This window comes from Trichomycterus rosablanca, chromosome 9 (genome assembly GCF_030014385.1).
Source record: "Trichomycterus rosablanca isolate fTriRos1 chromosome 9, fTriRos1.hap1, whole genome shotgun sequence".
NCBI classification, from domain to species: Eukaryota; Metazoa; Chordata; class Actinopteri; order Siluriformes; family Trichomycteridae; genus Trichomycterus; species Trichomycterus rosablanca.
This window is the reverse complement of record NC_085996.1, coordinates 40336807-40353086: the sequence shown is the minus strand read 5'-3', so window position 1 is coordinate 40353086 and position 16280 is coordinate 40336807. Positions and strand designations below refer to the sequence as shown.

The 16280-nt window shown below is 44.1% G+C and overlaps 1 protein-coding gene across 7 annotated transcripts; it reads left to right on the top strand.

Moving 5' to 3' along the window:
* The first annotated feature begins 2646 nt into the window (after positions 1 to 2646).
* Positions 2647 to 6483, top strand: LOC134320172 (serine/threonine-protein kinase pim-2-like). 7 transcript variants are annotated; one of them, XM_063001495.1, is made up of 12 exons: positions 2936 to 2953; positions 3110 to 3325; positions 3474 to 3554; positions 3744 to 3833; positions 3985 to 4041; positions 4133 to 4227; positions 4340 to 4390; positions 4858 to 5230; positions 5316 to 5492; positions 5574 to 5680; positions 5810 to 5841; positions 6077 to 6483. In XM_063001495.1, exons 3-11 carry the CDS (start codon positions 3479 to 3481, stop codon positions 5819 to 5821), a joined length of 1038 nt encoding a protein of 345 aa, XP_062857565.1. In that variant the 5' UTR covers positions 2936 to 2953; positions 3110 to 3325; positions 3474 to 3478; the 3' UTR covers positions 5822 to 5841; positions 6077 to 6483. The 7 variants fall into 7 exon arrangements, with proteins under 7 accessions (XP_062857559.1, XP_062857565.1, XP_062857563.1 ...); XM_063001493.1 differs by having other exon boundaries at positions 5574 to 5690; XM_063001492.1 differs by having other exon boundaries at positions 5574 to 5690; positions 5810 to 5995.
* Positions 6484 to 16280: the final 9797 nt, after the last annotated feature.

Below are 16280 nucleotides of genomic sequence, written 5' to 3'. Positions count from 1 at the left end.
TAACTTAATGATAAATGAACAAATGATAACGTTCAGACACGTCCATATTTGGTAATATAGAGGTACACTGCTATGATGGTGACGTTCCACCTCAGCCCTCTGCACTCTGCCTCCTTGTGCCATTGTGACATCATCAGTCTGATGTCACCCAGGGTTCTAACAGTGAGCGCTTATGGAACGAGAGCTCAGTTGAGTTTAACCTTCAGTGTGTGCACATCACTCTCATCATGGCTCCTGAACAGAAGAGATGTGCTACCCACCGCCCCGCCCCAACGCAGCGCTTTCTGGGTATCCCGTGTCTGCGCTGGCCGCACAATCGAGTTCATCCTCAGCCCTTCCAGGACGTTTGTGCTGGAGAAGCCCAATCGAAGGGCGGCGTGGAGGCCAAGAAGCAGATCGTTATGGAGGGATATTCGCACAAGAGGGGCAGTAACGTCTTCAAAACATGGAACAGGTCTGTAGAGAGAGAGAGCAGATGATCAATCATTTAAGTACTAATTAATCACCTCTAATCATCACAGTGATCACGTCCTACATATTTCCTACAACTGTACTGTGACTCAGACTGATCAATGTCGTGTTCAATCATGATTTCCATCTGATCTGTTATTAAATTATTGTATTATGTACAAGTTCAAGTATATTTACAGTATTATGCACTTGTTTTATTTCTATTATTTCTGTTCTTCAGGCGCTGGTTCCTGATCCAGAACAACCAGCTCATGTACCAGAGGAAGTTTGAGGTCTGTCACATGTCCTTCATATCAAATAAAATGTTTTATCTGCAGTAAACTTTTGCTTTTTCAGCTGCTTGTCAGGAGTGATGGTGGTTTACACTGCTGATTCCAGTTCAAATGATCCAGCAGGAGTGAATATAATGATAGAAGCAATAAAATATTAATGATTGTATTTAAAATAAGCAGCGCAGTGTAAACCATGAATATATAAATATTTACAGCTGTACCTTGAAACTTAAAGTCAGTTGGTTCTGGGAGTGGTGTTGAGTTTTAAAGACGTCGAGTTTTGAGGTATTTTTCCCCATAAGGATGTTTGGGAAACCTGTTAATGCGTCCATGGTCCCGTGGAGCTGCAGATATTTTAGTCTCATGTAAAACATGAGAATCCTAATAAATAAATAAATAAAAAAGGAGAAATTACTCAAACTGTATCTAAAGAATCACTTGTAAGGACTTGTGTGTGAAAGTTTGAGTCGTTTTGCTCGTGCTTTGATATAAACTGGTATTTTATTTTAAGGTAAAGATGTTTGATGAACTATTTGCCCCCCCAGCAGACCCCCACAGTGGTGATGGAGGATCTACGTCTGTGCACGGCTGAACACTATAAGAGCATCGGACGCCGTTTCTGCTTTAAGGTGGTTTCACCTACAAGGTGACTTTAGTTCATCATCAGCCATGAAAATTCATTTTAATTCTTTATTTATGACGTATTTATGATAAAGCACGTGTTGTGTACATGTTTACACGTGTGTGTGTGTGTGTGTGTGTGTGTGTGTAAAAAATGTGTATTACAGGCTGATTCAGAGGAGAGAAGAGCGGCCTGGATCAGAACCATCCAGAACATCGTCGTTAAACCTGACGATAACAGAAGAGACACCCGGATCAGAACCACACAGAACATCGAAACTAAAACTGGTGATAACAGAAGAGACGCCCGGATCAGAACCACACAGAACATCGAAACTAAAACTGGTGATAACAGAAGAGACACCCGGATCAGAACCACACAGAACATCGAAACTAAAACTGGTGATAACGGAAGAGACGCCCGGATCAGAACCACACAGAACATCGAAACTAAAACTGGTGATAACAGAAGAGACGCCCGGATCAGAACCACACAGAACATTGAAACTAAACCTGGTGATAACAGAAGAGACGCCCAGATCAGAACCACACAGAACATCGTCACTAAAACTGGTGATAACAGAAGAGACGCCCGAATCAGAACCACACAGAACATTGAAACTAAACCTGACGATAACAGAAGAGACACCCGGATCAGAACCACACAGAACATCGAAACTAAAACTGGTGATAACAGAAGAGACGCCCGGATCAGAACCACACAGAACATCGTCACTAAAACTGGTGATAACAGAAGAGACGCCGGGATCAGAACCACACAGAACATCGAAACTAAAACTGGTGATAACAGAAGAGACGCCCGGATCAGAACCACACAGAACATCGAAACTAAAACTGGTGATAACAGAAGAGACGCCGGGATCAGAACCACACAGAACATCGAAACTAAAACTGGTGATAACAGAAGAGACGCCCGGATCAGAACCACACAGAACATCGAAACTAAAACTGGTGATAACAGAAGAGACGCTGGGATCAGAACCACACAGAACATCGAAACTAAAACTGGTGATAACAGAAGAGACGCCGGGATCAGAACCACACAGAACATCGAAACTAAAACTGGTGATAACAGAAGAGACGCCCGGATCAGAACCACACAGAACATCGAAACTAAAACTGGTGATAACAGAAGAGACGCTGGGATCAGAACCACACAGAACATCGAAACTAAAACTGGTGATAACAGAAGAGACGCCCGGATCAGAACCACACAGAACATCGAAACTAAAACTGGTGATAACAGAAGAGACGCCCGGATCAGAACCACACAGAACATCGAAACTAAAACTGGTGATAACAGAAGAGACGCCGGGATCAGAACCACACAGAACATCGAAACTAAAACTGGTGATAACAGAAGAGACGCCCGGATCAGAACCACACAGAACATCGAAACTAAAACTGGTGATAACAGAAGAGACGCTGGGATCAGAACCACACAGAACATCGAAACTAAAACTGGTGATAACAGAAGAAACGCCCGGATCAGAACCACACAGAACATCGAAACTAAAACTGGTGATAACAGAAGAGATGCTGGGATCAGAACTAAAAGGGAAATAAATGTAAGAAAATGACGTCCCATAATCCAGCGCTCACCTTCTAAACACCGTCATTTCATCTCGTTTGTTCATTTTGTGACGTTGATGGATTTTCCAGCTTAAAAAATATTAATAATAATAATAATAATAATAATAAAAATAATAATAATAATATCTCAGTGCACCTCGTCTGTATCGTGTGTTCGACAGGAGCCGGACAGGAAGCCGTCGTCCTCATCATCATCGTCTGGTGAAACTCCATTTCCATCACATCCCAGTTAAACAAGGTGGTGGATCTAAAAGCAGAGCAGGAAGGATTCAGCAGCTCTGAATCTCGAGGATCTAAACACGCCGAGAGAGACTCGCTACGTCTAAAATCAGTCTCTGGATCCTCAGGTGGGTTCGAGACCCTGGTCGGGCTCTAACGAGAACGCTTTTATTGTTTAATCATCTGTTCCACCTTTCTTCTTCTTTCTGATTAATTCCTGCTCCACCCTAAACCTCGTACCCCTGACCGTCCACTTCTGACCCTGCCTCTGTACAGCTGAGATGAGTCCTGGTGAGATTGTACTCGAACCTGCTGCCGAGGACGATTCCTTCTCCGATGCGTCTCTACTGCACAGTGGTGAGTACGATACAGCACGACCACTAGAAGCGTTTTTATTCAGAATGAAATATTAAATGTAATAGATTGAAGTTTTGAGTGAAGGATCCAGTTCAGGTTTGATGTAGAACTCATTTCTAATAAAGATTTACTCTGTGATTGTGTGTAAGATGTAAAGTGATAATACTAACACAGAATACCTCTTTTAAGTCGAGATTGTCGGAGCTGGATGGACGCCACATATCGGAGAAAGCCTGGAGGAGGAACTGAGCATGTTCTCCAGCTACTCCATCCACACAGGTCAGCCATACGTCTTTTAAGCTCACGCGGGACATAACATGACGTGGCGGGTCGGATTTGAGTTTGACACACGTGTTCTATACAGTTGTTCTACATCTGACGTGTTGGAGATCAATTACTAACAGTGATTTAATGACGTTTGTGTAAACAGTAGCTGCTGATAAGAGCAGAACTTCAGTCCAGAGGAGGAGCAGCTCTCCTTCTAAAGGTCGGTCCAGCCTCACATCTTCTCTACTGCTGCATTAATAACTGAGAATAGTAGACTTTATATCAGATTAAAAACACGCCCTGTTTTACAGAGGACTTTGATAGACGGTACAGGATGGGGGAGCTCCTGGGGAAAGGCGGCTGTGGTTCGGTCTACGCAGGATTCCGGAGGACTGATGGACAAGAGGTGAAATATTTACTCGGCTCTGCTCAGCACGACACCAGAAGTGTTCATCATCACAAGCTGCTCCGTTATATTCCTTTATGATTTTATTCACTTTGTTCTGCGTGTTTAACAGGTCGCTATAAAGATCGTCCTGAAGACGACCTACGACGAATTCATCACCATCGTAAGTGACATGTTTACACTTGTGAAATACTGCAGCATCATCCAGATAAAAAACCAAATACAGACCAAAACTAGGTGTCCATAAACTTTCTAACATTAACTAACACACCTTACTGAGTCAGGATCCAGATACAGATCACATTTACATTATCAGATGCTTTTATCTAAAGTGACTTACAGTACAGTGACAGTATACAGTCTGAGCTATTGAGGGTTAGGGGCCTTGCTCAAGGGCCCAACAGTGCCAATGTGGCAGTTATGGGGCTTGAACCAGCGACCTTTCGATTACTAGTTCAAAACCTTAAGCACTTGACTACAACTGCCCACAATACATCTATCTGTCTGTCTGTTAAGATTCAATCTATCTATCTGTCTGTCTGTCTGTCTATATCTGTCTATCTATCATGCCACTAGGTCTGTTGATTATTGGTTCCAATCCCACACTAACCACGTCTGCTTCTATTTTAGCCTGGAGAGAAGAACAGCCTCCCAAAAGAGGTGGCGTTAATGCTGATGGCGTCCAGGCCACCTCGCTGTGACCACGTCCTAGAGCTTCTGGAATGGTTCGACACTCCAGAGTGTTTCGTCCTGATCCTGGAGCGACCCGCCCTCTGCGTGAACCTCTTCGAGTACCACAGAGACGACGCCCTTCCTGAACCTCTGGCTCAGATCATCATGCGTCAGGTGGTTCTCGCTGCACGTCACTGCCAGGATCGAGGGGTTCTTCACCGAGACCTCAAGGAGGAGAACCTGCTGGTGTCTTTGGACAGATTAGAAGTGAAGCTCATTGATTTTGGGTGTGGGGACCTGCTCAAGTCGAGCCCCTACAGGAGATTTTCAGGTAATTGTACCTCAGAGGTCAGTAGTTATGAGACACAGATGGAAGCTGTGTGTGACCCTCACTGACCTCTCTCACTTTTACTCAGGCACCATGTTATACGTTCCACCTGAATGGATCAAGCGAGGTAGGTATCATGGCTGCCCTGCAACAGTCTGGGGTCTGGGCATCTTACTGTTCGTTTTAGTGTGTGGAGAGCTGCCCTTCTGGAACGAGAGGGAGATCACTGCTGGACGCCTGAAGTTCAAACCTGGTGTGTCTGAGGGTAAGAAGATGCAGGACGTTCACATTTAAACCCGTGTACACACAGTTTCCATCAGGATTCTGATCTGTACTGCACCCACAGCCTGCCGTCATCTCATCAGGAGGTGCCTGAGCAAGAATCCAAAGAAGCGGCCCAGCCTCGAGAAGATCCTGGAGCACCACTGGTTTCCAGAGAGCCTCAAGAACTACGTAAGTCCAGGTCAGTCAGAAGAGATAGAAACAGACCTCAATGGATTTAGCTAAGAGACTGTATTAGCATGTAGCTCAGATCACGTGTTGTGATGAATTATTAATTATTAATGTGTGTTTATTCTACAGGCACCTGTATAGATTTAGCAGACGGATCACAGGTGAGCATATCAGGGTCTGATGTTTGCTTCCATGTAATGTTGGAGGAAGTCAGCAGGACTGGTGGAGATCAGCGATATTTTGTGGATCATCTTGACGAGTCGGTGGACTGAATAATCCAGACGTTTTTCACGCTGCGTTTCATCCGTTTCACCCGTTAGATCTTTATTATCCTGATTATTATCCTGATATCTCATTAACACATGATGGAAATTCATCTCACCTCATTATTTACAGCACCACAGCACAGGTCTGCTACAAGAACCAGATCCAGAGAATTCCAGCTGAGGTTCAGATCATCTCAATTCCTCAGCACCATCAGTGTACCATCAGTACACCATTAGAGTACCATCAGTGAACCATCAGTACACCATTAGAGTACCATCAGTGAACCATCAGTACACCATTAGAGTACCATCAGTGAACCATTAGAGTACCATCAGTGAACCATTAGAGTACCATCAGTGAACCAGCAGTACACCATTAGAGTACCATCAGTACACCATTAGAGTACCATCAGTGAACCAGCAGTACACCATCAGTGCATGATCAGTGAACCATCAGTGTACCATCAGTGTACCATCAGTGTACCATCAGTGAACCATCAGTGTACCACCAGTACACCACCACACCAGATCAGAAAGGTGAGCGCTGGAGAAAGTCGCTTAATAAAGAATTAATCTCAGAATAATAATCATCACCTCATTTCAAACATGCTTCTAATCTGGAGACTAAACTCTTCTTCCTAAAACATGGATTTACCACTAATGATGGATTTGGGTGTATGCTTTGGGTTATTGTCCTATAGAAACTATTCTAACCTACAGACAAAAGCAACCAGATTTGGGCACCTTGATACCTGGCAGGAAACGGAACACAGCCCTAAACCGTCACTGAGCCGATCAACGATCTACAGTGAGTCTGGAAATGAATTCTGCTCACGTTTAACACATTTTTATTCTGTTTAATTGTTATTTAACTGTCAGTTTATTATTCTGTGTTCCTGCTATCTACAGGTCAACAACCTCGTCTGTCCTGTCCAGTCCTGAAGACACTTCGACCTTCTCCGTCTGGTTTATGAGACGAGCTGAAACATAAACCTTAAACAAAATCAATAAAATGTCTTTAAAACTGTGAAGTGTGGTGAAGGAATCATTATGTTTTAAGTCGCTATTTTTCTCTAGGACCTAAAAACTGAGATCAGAATGAATCTAAATTATTTTACTTTAAATCAAGACGTTTTATAAGCTGCTGTTACTGCAGCGCTGCATCACCTGAACCTGAATATAACCAGGAGCTTCGTTTCCCCGGCTGGACTGTATTGATCATTTCATGTGTTTAATAAAACTGTTTTATTTGTGTGTTTTTATTTTACTCACTTTTATACATAATTGATGCAGAAATTTAGATACACTATATTGCCAAAAGTATTCACACCCCCATCCAAATCACTGAATTCAGGAGTTCCAATCACTTCCATGACCACAGGTGTATAAAACCGAGCACCTCGGCATGCAGACTGCTTCTACACACATTAGTGAAAGAATGGGTCGCTCTCAGGAGCTCAGTGAGTTACAGCGTGGTACCGTGATGCCACCTGTGCAACAAGTCCAGTGGTGAAATTTCCTCACTACTAAATATTCCACAGTCGACTGTCAGTGCTATTATAACAAAGTGGAAGCGATTGGGAACGACAGCAACTCAGCCACCGAGTGGTACCACGTAAAATGACAGGGCGGGGCAGCGGATGCTGAGGAACATAGTGCGCAGAGGTCACCAACTTTCTGCAGAGTCCATCACTACAGACCTCCAAACTTCATGTGGCCTTCAGATGAGCTGAAGAACAGTGTGTAGAGCTTCATGGAACGGGTTTCCATGGCCGAGCAGCTGCATCCAAGCCTTACATCACCAAGCGCAATGCAAGCGTCGGATGCAGTGGTGTAAAGCATGCCGCCACTGGACTCTAGAGCAGTGGAGACGTGTTCTCTGGAGTGAATCACGCTTCTCCGTCTGGTGATCCAATGGACGAGTCTTGGTTTGGCGGTTGCCAGGGGAACCGGGGAGGGAAGTTTGTGAACCCTTTGGAATTTTCTATAGTTCTGCATAAATATGACCTAAAACATCATCAGATTTTCACACAAGTCCGAAAAGTAGATAAAGAGAACCCAGTTAAACAAATGAGACAAAAATATTGTACTTGGTCATTTATTTATTGAGGAAAATGATCCAATATTACATATTTGTGAGTGGCAAAAGTATGTGAACCTCTAGGATTCGCAGTTAATTTGAAGGTGAAATTAGAGGCAGGTGTTTTCAATCAATGGGACGACAATCAGGTGTGAGTGGCACCCGGTTTTATTTAAAGAACAGGGATCTATCAAAGTCTGCTCTTCACAACACGTTTGTGGAAGTGTATCATGGCACGAACAAAGGAGATTTCTGAGGACCTCAGAAAAAGAGTTGTTGATGCTCATCAGGCTGGAAAAGGTTACAAAACCATCTCTAAAGAGTTTGGACTCCACCAATCCACAGTCAGACAGATTGTTTACAAATGGAGGAAATTCAAGACCATTGTTACCCTCCCCAGGAGTGGCCGACCAACAAAGATCACTCAAAGAGCAAGGCGTGTAATAGTCGGCGAGGTCACAAAGGACCCCAGGGTAACTTCTAAGCAACTGATGGCCTCTCTCACATGGGCTAATGTTAATGTTCATGAGTCCACCATCAGGAGAACACTGAACAACAGTGGTGTGCATGGCAGGGTTGCAAGGAGAAAGCCACTGCTCTCCAAAAAGAACATTGCTGCTCGTCTGCAGTTTGCTACAGATCACGTGAACGAGCCAGATGGCTATTGGAAGAATGTTTTGTGGATGGATGAGACCAGAATAGAACTTTTTGGTTTAAATGAAAAGCGTTATGTTTGGAGAAAGGAAAACGCTGCATTCCAGCATAAGAACCTTATCCCATCTGTGAAACATGGTGGTGGTAGTATCATGGTTTGGGCCTGTTTTGCTGCATCTGGGTCAGGACGGCTTGCCATCATTGATGGAACAATGAATTCTGAATTATATCAGAGAATTCTAAAGGAAAATGTCAGGACATCTGTCCATGAACTGAATCTGAAGAGAAGGTGGGTCATGCAGCAAGACAACGACCCTAAGCACAAAGAATAAAGTTCATGTTTTGGAATGGCCAAGTCAAAGTCCTGATCTAATCCTAATCCAATCGAAATGTTGTGGAAGGACCTGAAGCGAGCAGTTAATGTGAGGAAACACACCAACATCCCAGAGTTGAAGCTGTTCTGTACGGAGGAATGGGCTAAAATTCCTCCAAGCCGGTGTGCAGGACTGATCAACAGTTACCGGAAACGTTTAGTTGCAGTTATTGCTGAAAGGGGGGTCACACCAGATACTGAAAGCAAAGGTTCACATACTTTTGCCACTCACAAATATGTAATATTGGATCATTTTCCTCCATAAATAAATGACCAAGTACAATATTTTTGTCTCATTTGTGTAACTGGGTTCTCTTTATCTACTTTTAGGACTTGTGTGAAAATCTGATGACGTTTTAGGTCATATTTATTGTCACACTTTGAGCCTCTGTGTGCTCCTGTGCTCCAGTGTGCCACGCCCTTCTCTCCTCAGTCTCCTGCCACACCCCCTCTCACGATAGGTTCCCCATGACTAATTATCTCCAGCTGCCCTCTATTTAGGAGGTGTGCTGGAGCACAGACTTGAGGAACTATTCGACTTTTGTTTGGCTCTGTAGGGATTCTGGTTCTGGCTTCTGGGTTTCTGGTACCAGTTTTGGTTATGCCATGTTTGCCATGTCATGCCTTGTTTGCCCTGTTTAGTATAGTTTACCGTTTAGTATAGTTTACCCTGTTTAGTCTAGTTCGCCCTGTTTAGCCTTGATTAGCCTTGTTCAGTTTTGTTAGTTTTGTTTAGCTGTGTTTCTCCTTGTTTAGTCCTGTTGGTTTCTGTTTGTACTGTCTTTTCTAATTAATAAATCTTTAGTTTTGCCCATCTCTGCGTGTGTCCGCCCCTCTGTCTCGTCCTAAGCCCCCCATCGTGACATTTATGCAGAAATATAGAAAATTCTAAAGGGTTCACAAACTTTCAAGCACCGCTATATATATATATATATATACAGTGTATCACAAAAGTGAGTACACCCCTCACATTTCTGCAAATATTTTATTATATCTTTTCATGGGACAACACTATAGAAATAAAACTTGGATATAACTTAGAGTAGTCAGTGTACAACTTGTATAGCAGTGTAGATTTACTGTCTTCTGAAAATAACTCAACACACAGCCATTAATGTCTAAATGGCTGGCAACATAAGTGAGTACACCCCACAGTGAACATGTCCAAATTGTGCCCAAAGTGTCAATATTTTGTGTGACCACCATTATTATCCAGCACTGCCTTAACCCTCCTGGGCATGGAATTCACCAGAGCTGCACAGGTTGCTACTGGAATCCTCTTCCACTCCTCCATGATGACATCACGGAGCTGGTGGATGTTAGACACCTTGAACTCCTCCACCTTCCACTTGAGGATGCGCCACAGGTGCTCAATTGGGTTTAGTCCATCACCTTTACCTTCAGCTTCCTCAGCAAGGCAGTTGTCATCTTGGAGGTTGTGTTTGGGGTCGTTATCCTGTTGGAAAACTGCCATGAGGCCCAGTTTTCGAAGGGAGGGGATCATGCTCTGTTTCAGAATGTCACAGTACATGTTGGAATTCATGTTTCCCTCAATGAACTGCAGCTCCCCAGTGCCAGCAACACTCATGCAGCCCAAGACCATGATGCTACCACCACCATGCTTGACTGTAGGCAAGATACAGTTGTCTTGGTACTCCTCACCAGGGCGCCGCCACACATGCTGGACACCATCTGAGCCAAACAAGTTTATCTTGGTCTCGTCAGACCACAGGGCATTCCAGTAATCCATGTTCTTGGACTGCTTGTTTTCAGCAAACTGTTTGCGGGCTTTTTTGTGCGTCAGCTTCCTTCTGGGATGACGACCATGCAGACCGAGTTGATGCAGTGTGCGGCGTATGGTCTGAGCACTGACAGGCTGACCTCCCACGTCTTCAACCTCTGCAGCAATGCTGGCAGCACTCATGTGTCTATTTTTTAAAGCCAACCTCTGGATATGACGCCGAACACGTGGACTCAACTTCTTTGGTCGACCCTGGCGAAGCCTGTTCCGAGTGGAACCTGTCCTGGAAAACCGCTGTATGACCTTGGCCACCATGCTGTAGCTCAGTTTCAGGGTGTTAGCAATCTTCTTATAGCCCAGGCCATCTTTGTGGAGAGCAACAATTCTATTTCTCACATCCTCAGAGAGTTCTTTGCCATGAGGTGCCATGTTGAATATCCAGTGGCCAGTATGAGAGAATTGTACCCAAAACACCAAATTTAACAGCCCTGCTCCCCATTTACACCTGGGACCTTGACACATGACACCAGGGAGGGACAACGACACATTTGGGCACAATTTGGACATGTTCACTGTGGGGTGTACTCACTTATGTTGCCAGCTATTTAGACATTAATGGCTGTGTGTTGAGTTATTTTCAGAAGACAGTAAATCTACACTGCTGTACAAGCTGTACACTGACTACTCTAAGTTATATCCAAGTTTCATGTCTATAGTGTTGTCCCATGAAAAGATATAATGAAATATTTGCAGAAATGTGAGGGGTGTACTCACTTTTGTGATACACTGTATATATAGTGTATGATCAGGATAAATCCAGTCAGGTTGGAAGAAACCTGGACGTGTAAACGTAGCCGCTGTTGCTCAGTCGCTTCACGATGACACAGAATAAAGGACCGACTCGTCTCATAACAGCCTCATCCATCATCATACACACCGTACACACACGTCTACAGAACACACGCCGTACACACCCACATCTACAGAACACACACACACACCTGACTGAGGTGCCAATTTTCCTGATGCCTGCTCAAGATCATTAGCATGCTAACAGGAACGTGATCTATCAGAACGCTCTTGCTGTGGATGCAACACCCACATGTTGCATTTACTGCTGGGGTTTAAATAGATTGATTCCAGAACACACACTCGCTCTTTTGTATGAACACACACACACGGTGCACATACTTGTTTAGTGGAATGCTAATCTTAGGCCTTCTTTAATATGTATAGATGCACTGTGGCTGTTTGAATGGTGCGATCAGTGGACGCGTCCTCCGTCCCTGATGTCGTTTAGGCTGCGCCAGGCTAAATCAGACACAGCGTGAGCGACGAGTCTGTTAGCGTTAACATCGAACTTTAGAATCAGTTTATTGAGACACTCTAGTTAGACGGCAATGATGTCATCGACTGTCCCCGCCCACCACCGCCGTTTAAGCTTACTAAGCTAACACAGTTGGCGCTTAAAAACCTTGCCTGATCAGATCACCTGCTCAGAAAACTTGTCAGGTGGGTGTTTGGTTGGTCGTGGGCTAAAAAAACTGCACCTAAATGCCTATGGGTTTGAAATAGAATGTCCACAAAGCTCATGGACCGGTGTGGACCTGTGTGGACGGGTGCTCTAGTGGTGCAGTGGTCTGTTGTGCTCGCCTACCACCTCAGGAATCCGGGTTTGAATCTCGGCTGAGCTACTTAGTCTTGATTGGTGTCCTGTCCAAGCTATTCGTCTCTCATTCCCAGTGTTTCTTGTAATTAATGTAATTAATGACCAGGATAAAACGTTAAAACGTATTAAGGAAAATTAAAATGAACTTTTAGTTTTAGATGTTCTCTCAGTTTTAGGCTCCACTTGAACGACGCGTTTGTGCTTTACATTATTCTCACCTAATAAATACAGAAGCCTCGGAGTCACGGCTGAGGATTTAGGAACAGGAATGTAATATTTCCTGAAGCCGAACCGCAGGAACAAACGCTCACGGTGATACGTAGCATCTTTATTTTATATTTATTATTTATTTATTTATTTATTTTAAGTGGCACCTCTCGGGAGCTCTCAGAACGGAAACAGAGACATCATCGGCGTTCGGATGTTCCGTCGGCGTTGGAGAAGCCGATGATGAAGCCGCGCTGTCGCCGCTGTCTGTCACGGCAGACGGAATTAAGACGGATGAGGGACTCGGCAGGAACGTCTGTCTCGACGAGAGGAAGCGGCCTACGCTAACATAACGCCGGCGTACATTATCATGATGACAAAAGGGGTAATAGATCTGTGACGCCTACACGCCCCTCTTATCCACTCCTCATTCTTCCCACCTAAATACTTTACCCCGGATTTACTGGTACAGTCGAGTCACTTTATCTCACTGATAATAAAATAATCTGATTCCTCCTGACTGTGAGATCTGGCAGATTCAGTAAGAATATAAATAAATAAATGATAGCACTTTTTGTTGTTAGCAGAAAGACGTGTACAGAAAGAAAAGAAAAGCTGTTTGCAGCGTTGTGCTTCAGTATTTGCTCATTCAGCTTTACAGACGGTCTTCAGTTAGTCAGGGTTACGAGAGACGAGTGATGTTTCACTGAGCGACGCCAAACAGAACGAAACACCCACGTCTGACCCAGCGGTAAGGTAAGCTTCTCATTTTCTTCTGATGTTCTTACATTAAATTCTAAAGAAAACCATCAACCTGAAGGACTTATTTTATACATCTTTATATTTTATACTTTGTTTTTAGTACCGTCACACTGCAGGAGATTCTGAATGTTCACCTCACTATAAAAAAGAGAAAAGCACTACGTAACACTATGTAACACATCATATAGAAGCACTTTGTAGTTCTACAATTACTGACTGTAGTCCATCTGTTTCTCTACATGCTTTGTTAGCTCCTTTCACCCTGTTCTTCAATGGTCAGGACCCCCACAGGACCACCACAGAGCAGGTATTATTTAGGTGGTGGATGATTCTCAGCACTGCAGTGACACTGACATGGTGGTGGTGTGTTAGTGTGTGTTGTGCTGGTATGAGTGGATCAGACACAGCAGCGCTGCCGGATTTTTTTAAACACAGTGTCCACTCACTGTCCACTCTATTAGACACTCCTACCTAGTCGGTCCACCTTGTAGATGTAAAGTCAGAGACGATCGCTCATCTATTGCTGCTGTTTGAGTCGCTCATCTCACGGGGCGCTGTCAGCTGGATATTTTTGGTTGGTGGACGATTCTCAATCCAGCAGTGACAGTGAGGTGTTTAAAACCTCCAGCAGCGCTGCTGTGTCTGATCCACTCATACCAGCACAACACACACTAACACACCACCACCATGTCAGTGTCACTGCAGTGCTGAGAATCATCCACCACCTAAATAATACCTGCTCTGTGGGGGTCCTGTGGGCTCAAGTAACTTTAGGAATCGCTGCTCCCAGTTATTATTCAGTTGTTAGCTGAACTTGGAAGCATAAAATCAACTTTATACACCTGTTATGAATGGGTGTAGCAGTAAACCCCGATATGGACTGCTGCTAGAAGCCTTGTTCCTTTTATTTATTAGGTTACAGACCTGCTGTATTGTAGCTCGCTCCGGTTTTGGTGTGCTGGAGTTCTGCCGTGCGCCCCCCATGCGGCCACTTCCCTTTTTTAGGCTCCTGGCTTAAGGTGACCCACATTAAACAGACGACAGGAGGATCTGGCTGGGATCAGTGTGTCCTAGATACCAGATTTCATACTTCTGCTCCTGTGATTCAGTCGAGCGCTGATCATCATCATCACTGTTCCTGATTCCTTCATCCTTCAGCCTCTGGTTTATATAGTGGGGGAAAGTGGAGCAGGTCATGAAGAGACTCACGTTTACAGTTCAGATCTGTTCCACTATCAGAGCTATAAAACTAAAATAAATCAGCTTTTAGTTTGATATGAATCTGTTTTATTGTGTTGTGTGTTTGATTTAAAAATATCTCTATTTATACCCATAAATCTTCACTTATGATGGAGTGAAGTCGGCTGGGCGCCCTCTAGTGGACACGATCGGCAGTGCAGACAGTACAGCAGACAAAATCGTCCTCTAGTCTACTGGGTGGGAATAGACGGGACTAAAAAGTGGGCGGGGTCTTCGAGGCTGTTTAAGGACCTTGGTTTGTAGCCCGAGGCGCCTGTACAGATCAGCGCGTGACTCTCCGTGAGCGAGACTGACCTCACTTGCCGATCCACAAAAGTACGGCGAATAAGAAGGAAGAATATACCCTCCTCGTACACCATCGTGGTCTCCAGCAGAGGAAGAGGAACTGGCTACAACTAAACTGGGAGAAAAAGAGAGAAGCATTAAAGTCTCATTAAAAGGAACGCTGATGGAACACAGAAGGAACACGCCCCCATCCCAATCCTGCTAACAGGTACTGTATGTGAAAACGGCAGATATTTAAGTCACTCGTTCACCCGTGACGGGTTCCTGGCAGCTCAGTGAGAGTAAATCGGTGCTGGGATTCATTCAGCCGCCTTTGTGGAACACTGAGCATAAAATGTGATCTCCACGTGATTCTGTTTGGTACATCAGAGCGTGACGTTCTCCTCAAAAGCCTGAAAATAGCAGGAAGTAATTCAGCTGTCAGAAGTAGGACAAATTGGGAGGCTGAGACACAAAGAGACAGACGTGGTTTACTGTAACCAAACAACAATCCAGCAATCCACGTCAGACCTCAGCAGGACTGAAATCCACAGGCAGTGATGGTTAGAACTGATATTTACCTTCACTTCATAATTTATTTAGACAACGCTTTTTACAATAGACGCAGAGTCTGAAAACCTGGTGACCCACCCTGCTCCCCCTACCTACCTGATCAGCTCCTCAGTAGAGAGGATTCTAATGCGACCTGGAGCTCATAATGCAGATAATGCAGCCGTCTCCCTCCGTGTACCGAAAACGCTTCAACCGTCCCTGACGCCCCAATTTACAAATAAACCCACTCGTATAATTCCACCTTTATACAGATTACACATCAACCAGAATTTATTTACATGTGAAAGGAACTCTGTTGGTTGCTCCGCATTCCGTTCGTCCACCATGTTTGTAGTTCTTTGTGAGAAAGTCGTGCCGCACTGAATGCTGGGATTGATCTTCAGCGCTGAGGAGGCGTCGGCGCTCCCTCGTCATTCAGTCAGATCATCACTCAGAATTAAGGCGCCTCAGTAGGAGCATTTTAATGGATCTAAGGATTTAGACACGCCCTCTTCTCGGGAGTGTAGGATGATGGGAAATGCGTCAGTGTGTAGAGAGAGAGAGAGAGAGAGAGATAGGTCACTAGGTTTCCCGGATAAAAAGGATAGTTGGGTCAGGAATTGAATCGCCCCCTATTGACAAAAGCTGAAAGAAATCATTCTGTCTATAATTATTTATTTATTTATTTATTTATTTATTTATTTATTTATTTATTTATTTATTTATTTATTTATTTATTTATTTATTTATTTATTTATTTATTTATTTATTG

Excerpts from the sequence above, each read along its gene's own strand:
- LOC134320172 (XM_063001489.1), top strand. The coding sequence starts at position 3,479 with ATGAGTCCTGGTGAGATTGTACTCGAACCTGCTGCCGAGGACGATTCC. Across the intron at positions 3,555-3,743 it reads TGCGTCTCTACTGCACAGTG|TCGAGATTGTCGGAGCTGGA; the intron begins GTGAGTACGATA and ends ACCTCTTTTAAG. Across the intron at positions 4,042-4,132 it reads GAGCAGCTCTCCTTCTAAAG|AGGACTTTGATAGACGGTAC; the intron begins GTCGGTCCAGCC and ends CCTGTTTTACAG.